The 8,945-nt window shown below is 43.1% G+C and overlaps 1 protein-coding gene across 2 annotated transcripts in view; it reads right to left on the minus strand.

Annotated features, from left to right (window-relative positions):
- LOC147893412 (ubiquitin-like-specific protease ESD4) overlaps positions 1–8,675 on the minus strand; it is a 28,574-nt gene extending 19,899 nt beyond the window's left edge. For both annotated transcript variants that reach the window (XM_087386115.1, XM_087386114.1), the window contains exons 1-6: positions 7,403–8,675; positions 7,239–7,309; positions 1,943–2,036; positions 1,722–1,820; positions 1,507–1,599; positions 1,297–1,416 (exon numbers count right to left, since the gene is read on the minus strand). In XM_087386115.1, the coding sequence (XP_087242241.1) occupies positions 1,297–1,416; positions 1,507–1,599; positions 1,722–1,820; positions 1,943–2,036; positions 7,239–7,309; positions 7,403–8,290 (1,365 nt within the window). In that variant the 5' untranslated portion in view covers positions 8,291–8,675. The remainder of the gene's footprint in view (positions 1–1,296; positions 1,417–1,506; positions 1,600–1,721; positions 1,821–1,942; positions 2,037–7,238; positions 7,310–7,402) is intronic.
- Positions 8,676–8,945: the final 270 nt, after the last annotated feature.

Here is an 8,945-nt window from a genome sequence, read left to right on the forward strand (position 1 = left end):
ACTACACGAGGTCCACAAGGTGGTTTTCAGGGAGGAAGCGAGAGGACCTAACCTTTGAAGACCGATGATGTGCTATAGATGTGGAGTGTGTGGACACTCTTGAATGAATGTACATTGCCATTTAGAGGACCATCTTGCACACGATGCAACAACAATTACCACTACAGCATAGACTGCCCCAATGGAGTGGAGGAACCAATCCTCAAGTCAATATGATATGAGGTAGTAGCGGCAAGGGAGGTAGGCACCCCACATATGGATTAGGTAAGCCCCCATATGAGGAGAGCATGGGGGAGGTGGACCTAGGGATGGATAGACTGCCACATGGGCAGCACATGAGCTGTCCTGTGGACAGCACAAGAGACCTTGTGCAGGAGAGAGGGCGGGGGCATGTAGCCATGGATCTCACCTGGTAAAAAGGATATCTAAGGGTGCACAATTGTCAGATCCTAGCATAACTCCCAAATGTGGTAGTTCCAAGAGTGACCAAAGTATGCCTTCACGATATCGAGGGTGTCACCCAAACCCTACAATCTTTGCAGCAAATCCAAGAATTGTGCTGACAAAAGGACAAAGCATGGACAAGGTGTTAGCAAACAGATGTGGATGTGGATCAACACATGACGGCATGAACGAAGATCTGAGGGGAGGGACGACCATCATGAGACTGTAGAGACATGATGTTTGCAAAATATACCCCCCACTCCAAAAAAATAGCTAATTGACTGATTAATCCAGGTTTTTTAAATAAAAACTCCAAAAAATAGCATTATCAGCCCAAACATCGTGCATGGCATCATAAGATCAAATAAATAAAATAATACTACTTAAAGTCTTTAGAAATGACTACCAATAAAGAGGAAAGAGGGGAACTTTGCAAAAAAACAAAGCACAAGCATCCAGTAAAAAAGCTGCATGCTAGTAATAGCAATTGGGAGTAAAGCTATACCACACGGTGTACACATACCCAATGCATGTTCTGCATTGGAAACAGCTTTATTGACGCCCTAGTTGAGAGCCTTTCATGACAAACTGTAAAAGTGTCCATCAGATCCTACCATAACTCAAATGCATCTACCAAGCCAATTCCCTACTTATCATGAATTCCTGCAAACATGCCATACATCTTCTGCAGATTAAGACCAAGACACAATTAAATAATGTCTGCATGACGAGGATTCCACCATGTCCCTCAAGGTACAAATTTCTTATATGTCTTCTCAGCTTGAAGGACTAGTAAGAGCAATTACAAGCACAGTTTGTTATCAAATGGATCAAGGCAGAATTAAAACTTACAAGAGTTTGCAAGACGTTTCTATCACGCCCTTTCAAAGAATCAAGATATTGAAATTTTTTTTCGCGCACGTTAATGATTGCCAAACACCAATGAATGTCTTTATGTATAGGAACAAAAATCTGCAACAAACTTTGCATCATTAAAGGCAATACACGAAAATGCATTTAATCTAGTCTGCTTGCATTATTTTATTCAGGCAGAAGTAAAACCTTGTCACATTGAAGCAGATTATACCCAAGTTTCTTCTGTGTTGTCCATCTTCTTACTGCTCTATAATCATATAAATGTGTGTCTTTGTAAAGCTGCAACACAATGTCAAGACCCTTAGAAGAGAAACCTCTCAAGATTATTACTCACCTCAGTACATAATGTTAAAAGCAATGCCTTAACAGTCTATTTTTGCCACCAATGACAAGGGATGCACCTTGTTGAAAAAAAAGGTGTTGAAAAAATGGCATTTCAAATAATGTTTTGGTTCTCGTAACTCTCTTTCCTTCAGCAGCTCCATATATAGATTTATCACCTGGGATAGTACTGGTAAAAGATCAATTATCCTTCACCAATACATCAAAGACAGCTAAAAACATACTGATAAACCAAGAGCCAGACTATTTCGCATTTGAAAGAACTTAGGAAGAGACTTACATCATCATTGAGCCATGTGCCTGGTCTCAAACATTGTATAACGGACCTTGTTATGTCAATATTTGATTTCTTGTGCATTGCAAGTACTTCAGCCCTGTCAAGGAACACACCTAATTCAGCTTATCATGGCTCCATTTGTAATTAAATATACTAGAATGAAGCAGCAAACTAATGTGTTGGCACAAAGTTTCACCTGCTAGTAGAATGGCATAGGGAGTTGAAGTTGAACTCCTATTACCTCACAACGTATTGTTTTTCCCATTTTCTCTCTTGGCCACTACTCTCATCATGGGTCATTTGTTTAATGTTCTGGTGTGAATCCTCCTAGTGTTGGGGATCTAGGGCATCTTTTTCTGCTAACTTTTGATGTTTTGCATCAGTACTGTTTGGTGATTAGGCTATTTCTCTCTTGGCCACTACTCTAATCATGTGTCATTTGTTTAATATTCTGGTGTGAATCCCTCCTAGTATGGGGTCATCTTTTTTTGCCCACTTTTGACAGTATCTTGTTAATGTTGCCAAAATGGACATGGCTAATTAATGACAACCCCCCTCAACCCATCTAAGCAACATTGCATCATTTTCAATTTCATAGTAACAGGGGGTGACAGCATACCTCAACCAGCCTCAGTCACACTATATCATGCATCAACAAAGTAGTACCTTAAACTATGCTGTCTTGTGGGAGATACAATTGGGCTGCTAACAAGTACAAGCAGGCTACGTACATTGGTCTGCATTGCAAGCCAAGACGATTAAGTGGCATGACCAAAAGGCTGTAGCAGCCCAATTTCCCAGGTTCGCAACAATATTGGGCAGTAAAATGCCATAGGCAAGGCCTAGTAGGCATCCCAATGATGCAAAGCCAATTAAACAACATACCAGAGCCATCATTGACAGCTGAAAGAGGGCAAATCTATGCTTTAAGTGTGGCAAGAAATGCAAAATGGGACAGCCAAACTTGGCATGATCATAGCACTCTCTGATGTGATGAGGAGGGGTTGGTGGATGCTCCTGAGATCTAACTCACAAGGAGACAAGTGGAACCTCAAGTCGAGACAAACTTCAGATGCCAGTGTCAGAAGTAATTATGAGTCTCCCTTTGACCCAGGCCGTACTACTCAGCTTGGAGGGCACGCCCCACCACCTACACAGGGTTCAACCCAACAAGGTTATTCCATGTCGTACTCCTGAAGTTGCTTTTGTTGAGCATCATGCTGCTATGCCATTCCATGCACGGAATGATGCTCATGGAAATACCCCTGTAGATGGGGAGCAATATTGGAATGCTCAGCCAGTACTTTATTTGCAACGAGTGATTGAAAGGTGAAATTAAGGGCAGGAGTGTTCTTATGCTTGTGTACAGCACGCTACCCAGCCACAGTTTCATCAACACCACGACCTTGTAGAAGGTGGGGCTTGTTGCCAAAGAGATATAACATGGGCTAAGAGTTGAGGTTGCTAATGGACAGCATATGATTAGCAGGCTATGTTGCCAGGAGGCTAGGATCTAGCTCTCTCATGATTATGATTTTGCAGGAGATTCTTTGCATTAGTGATTGGATGAAATCCTTGGGGAGTCTAGTATGGACTTGAATGCCATGACTCTCTGCTTTGCAAATAGGGGAAGAACAGTGATCTTGTAGGGTTTGACAGGCCCCCAAAATGCAGATTACTTAGGCAAAGCAGTTGGCCGGAGAGCTCAAGAAAGAAACTGACATTTAGGCATTGAATGTGTGAGTGACTCAAACAGGAGGTGAAGATGTGCAAATGGTGCAAGTGGTCTCATATTTTGCTGATATGCCATGTCAGTTACCTCTCAAAGAGAGATGTTGATTATGCCATAGATTCGGAGCCTGGTAGCAAGCCCATACATAAGGCTCCATACTGCCTCTCTAAAGTGGAACACAAGAAAATAGCACTATAGGTGTGGGAATTGCTTAAGGAGAATTTCATTTCTCATAGCACTTCTCCCTTTGCCTCCACAATGCTCCTTGTGAAAAAGAAAGATGGTTCATACCGCATGTGCATTGATCACAGAAATCTCAACAAGGCCACTATAAAAACAAATTTCCAATTCCCAGGATTGATGATCTGGTAGATAAACTAAAGGATGTTGGGTTGTTCACAAAGATAGATCTCAGCTCTAAATATCATCAGATCAGATCGAAAGAGGGTAGTCACCTCTATGGAAGACTACACAAAGCACTCTGAAAAGTTTTGCAAAGAGAAGAAGAAAGACAAAGCAAATATGGTTGAAGAAAGAACTCCATCAGCAAATGAAGAAACAAATTTTGTGGTAGAGGAAGATAAAGATCGGACCTTCTAAAGTCCAACATCTTTGAACTTTTGTCATCACTTGGTCATGTAGTCAATTTTGAGGTTCTCTGTCTTGAGTGGTACTCCAAAAGGAATGTTATGTGTTTTAAGCTCTTATAGTCTTTGTCATGACAAGAGAAATCACTAATCCATGATTAGTTAGACATTAAAACATTATTATATATTATACGCCAATGGTGTAACATGTATTTGTATTTATGATGACACTGACCGATTTGTTATGGAGGTGGATCATCTCAGTAGATAGGACTAGTCGAGCCGGAGCCACTGCTTCAGACGGCATCGAATTTGAACATGTGATACTTATTCTATTAATAAAAATGTGCACACACGTGTCTAGGTCCTAGGGGCAATAGGAAGGGAAGGGTGCATTTAGGTGCATTGAATGGTAGATGCATGGGTCATAGGCTAAGGGTAGGTGTAAATGGGAAGATGGAACTTGAGTGATCTTAAGGGACATTAATGAAAGGGTATCACCCTTTCATTGTGAATCTCACGTAGCATTCTTCATTCACCTTGCATTCATCCGCCATCTCTCTCCCACCTTGCACGTAGGTCAAAAATAGAAACAAGTACTCTCACAAGGGAGCTCTTCCCCATTGGAGGGCCAATTGGCATTCAAATTCTACATGCATTGCACACATTTGCATTCTCAAAAAGACTGGTTCTTCACAGTCTTTGTAAATCACCTTTGGTCACCATATGATGCAGGCCATGTAATATGTGTTTGCCTCCATGGTACCTCTTGCAGACATCAGAAACTAGGTCCACACAAAGGCCTAAGATTAATCCTTATACATGCAAGAGAGAGAACCATTTGTAGGGGGGGGAGGGGGGTTATCCCATTTTTGTAAACCTTGACTCTTGGACACCCTTGCTAGCATGAGATCCTAGCCATAGATTTATCCTTGACCACCATGAGATGGCATGTGAAACTATGTGACTATCCTTAATATAGCATGAGGCAAACCCTTGAGGGAGGGCATGTTGGGATAGTTGTGATCAAGGGCTTGCTCTAAGGTGCATGTTTGTGTGTGTGTGTGTGAACTCTTGTCATCATGCATCTTCTCTCCCACCACTTCCCATCAGAAAGAAGGCAGCTCCTCTTACGAACCTCTAGAAAGGGGGGCTGGGTCAGGGAGCTCCGCGAGGGGGAGGGGGTCCGTGCGAGGGGGCGCGAGCGGCAAAGAGCCACACAAGGGGACAAGGAGCTGCAAGGGTGAGAAGCTGTACGAGGCACGGAGCTGTGAGGGGGAAGAGCTGTGTGAGGAGGTAGGGAGAAACAGCAAAGAGGGAGGGCAGAAGAGTTGCGAGAGGCACGAAAGTGCAAAGGGGAGGAGCTGGGAGTGGTGAGAGAGAGGGAGGCACAGAGAGAGTGAGAGATTGGGGATACAGAGCGGGCGGAGGTGAAGGAAGCGAGGGGAAGGAGCTCAATGAGGGGGGGAACCCCAAGAAAGAGAGATGATTAGATATTAGCATCATCGGGAGGCCAATGAGACATGACCTCTCATCTGAGTGATCAAAGGGTTCAATTCTTATGCATCTTGTCATGATTTCTAGTCTATGCTCAAATAAGAGACATAAGGAGGTACCTAGGAGATGGGGATCTCTATAGCAAAGATTGGTGCATTAAAAAATCCAAGCCAAAAATTGCACTCTAATGTTGGCATAGGCTGGGCATGTGAGTGTGAGGCTAAGTGTGAGGCTATCTCACGGTGCACTTAAACCTTTCATGAATAGGCATGTATTTATATGAAGGGGTCCATAATGCATTGTCTCAAGTGAGGTTGTCTTGAAGGGATGAAATTATGTGTCTTTTTGTGAAGGATGATGTCCCTCCCATGAAAGTTGTGTAGTTGCTCGTGTATTTTGTGCAAAATTGTGTGCATTTTCACAAAGTATATGTCCCTTAGTAATCTGGATAGCCCAAGCACAAAAAGAGGCATGAGAATTGTTGTGTCCATTCACATCGTCCAATGACATGGGGAGATGGATGCCCGTAGAGTGATCACGACAATGCATTGGGGTGCAAAATATTGGTTAGCCCAACTTTCCATCTCTTCCATTTGTCGTCTTTGTCAAGGTGCCCATTGCTACTCTATGCACGGATACTATAAGAATTTAGGCCATTCCCTATAGGCACAAGCACACTTTACTATGAAATCACTATAAGGAATCTCACTTAATGTAATATTAGTGCACTAGAGAGAACTTAAGGAGCTCAAGAGAGCTCAATGATATGTCGACATACTAGAGATTGAACTAAAATTTGATTTGAATGAATGTTCATTCCATGTCAAAACCTCCTAAATACAAAGGAGTCACAACCAAAAAGGCTTGTGAAGGGTAAGACGCATATGAAAGGTTGTACAAATAGAGACTAAAATAGAAAATCGCTTCATGAAACTCTCTTCCATGCAGTTGTGCCTCTTGTAAGGGTTATGCCTCAATAAAGTGTCTTGTAGCGACGCCTAGTCTTTCAAAATAAAATTGTCCATTCATAAAGCCATCTATAAGTACATGTGTAACAAAGAAGTCGAGTCATACATCGTGACAAAAAGTTCCCTCACCGAGCATATTTATATCCCTATGGAACACCTATAACGCCCCCGCCCCCCCCTCTCTCTCTCTCTCTCTCTCTCTCTCTCGCTCTCCACACACACAAATTCAAGAGTATCTTCTTAAGACATCTGAGTGTATGTGCAAATACATGAGCATTTGATGCGCCCACACACAGAACACTTAAAAGCGAGAATCAAATGATTTGTTGGTTTGGATTAAAATGCAAGGACTGATGTCTCGAAAATGTAGCATAGTTTGGGTGAATCAACTTTTCTCGATAGCCTAATCCAGAAGGAATTGAAGCACCAAAAGCATTTCACAAATCATTGAACTCTTTCTTGTTACAGTCAAACGGGTCTATACAAAAAATGGATTTGCCACAACAGGGAATTACCCGTTATGTCCATACAAAGCATGCTGCACTTCCTCCTCTTCCTCCTCTGATAAAGGGGTGAAGGCAACAGACTGCACATTGCATCAACAAACGTTCATCCGCTAACCATGCAAACTAACGATCGTAACTATTTGAAAGAATAAGAGAACACATCATTCACGTACCGCTGTTGTTTCATCCTCCCGAGGTCTCCGCTCTACTGTTAAAAATGCCTCCTCTTTGGTAACTTGGAGAGAGGTTAACCGTGACGTTGTCAATTGGATCTCGGCCTCCAGATCCTTAATACGTGCATCATGTAGTATGTGACTCTCCTCATATTTTTGTTTCCACACCTGAGGACCCCTGGTACGAAGTGTGACGGCCTCAGGCTCCGACTCTTTCGTATCAAATGGCGCGGATGACGAAGTGGGCTCATCTGCTAGTTGCAATTCACGATTGTTCCTAAAGATATCCGCGCTTGAAGTTGCTAACAAAGTTGGCTGATAACTTTCTCGGTCAATCTCCTTTACCCTCTTCTTAAATTCTTCCAGTTCCTTTGCCTGTTTTTCTCTCAGCTTGTTCTCTTCCATCAACAGCCTGAGGTTATCCCTTTCCTTCATCCATCGTGATTGAAGAAGGTTTCCGGAGTGCTCAAAATCACTAGAAGAAACATTATCATCGCGAAAATGAAACCCTTTCTGTGCAATCCCTAGGATTTGAGGCCGTTCAAAAGTTGGATCATTCGACTGAGATCTAAGCTGATGTCCAATCTGCGTCGTGCTCGTAGTGGCATCTCGATCAAAAGCTTGACCAGCTCTAAATTTAGATGAATAGAAAGGCGATTTGTTCCCCAGTCGAGATACAGAGCTCTCATTAGCAGAGGTGCTTCGAAAGGGGTCCGTCCTTTGCCGAAAAGGTAACGTTAATTCCTTCTTTCGCAGCTCGAAAGTATCTAACAAACTGGAATGGAGGTGAAGGCAATTCGGAGCAACGAGACGCTGCTTCTTTCTTTCTACGGAATAGCTTTGAGAATGCATAACCTCCAAGCGCTTGCCATATTCATTCAAACCCATTCGTTCGATTTGCTGCAACCGCTACCTCAAGTGACTCGGCAAGAATCCGATACGACGAACAAGGAGGCCATGGAGTCCTGTGGCGATGCTCATGTGTGCCGCGGGGAAATGCCTATCTGATGCGAATCATCCCGCGTCGTTCAAATTAAAGCAAAAAAACCCTAAAGGTCGGATTTTGGTTGGAAGGACTGCCCTAATTCCGTGGGAGGAGAGGTAAAAGAGAGGAGAGTGAAGCGAAAGTAAGCAAAGAGAATGTATGGGCGGAGGATGATTTGTAAGAAAGCAAGAGCCAGAAGCTTGCCTGTTTCAGTTGCCGGAAAGCTAAAATGCAGGGCGTGGCGCAAACTCGACGAAAGTACCCGCCTTTCTTTCCCTTCCCCTTTTGAACGAACCCAAAAGTAGACCATTCGAATCATTCTTTTGCATGTCGAACATTTGACTCGGCTCAAGATCAATGCGCTATCAATGTCCTATGAAAATGTCCTCCCATTCATCCTTCAACTACATGGACACACCCCTCTGTTGCATTGATTGCCTCGGAGTTGGACTCCGCTGCGCACAAAGGTGCGCGTAGGTTTTCGAACAACTTTTGGCACACTGCTCATGCTGTGTGTGCACTCTGTGATTGGTGTTGGTTTGTGGAGCAATCCATGTG

This window comes from Dipteris shenzhenensis, chromosome 15, assembly GCF_047967505.1.
Source record: "Dipteris shenzhenensis isolate YYH24624 ecotype China chromosome 15, Dip_SZ_1.0, whole genome shotgun sequence".
Taxonomy (NCBI): Eukaryota; Viridiplantae; Streptophyta; class Polypodiopsida; order Gleicheniales; family Dipteridaceae; genus Dipteris; species Dipteris shenzhenensis.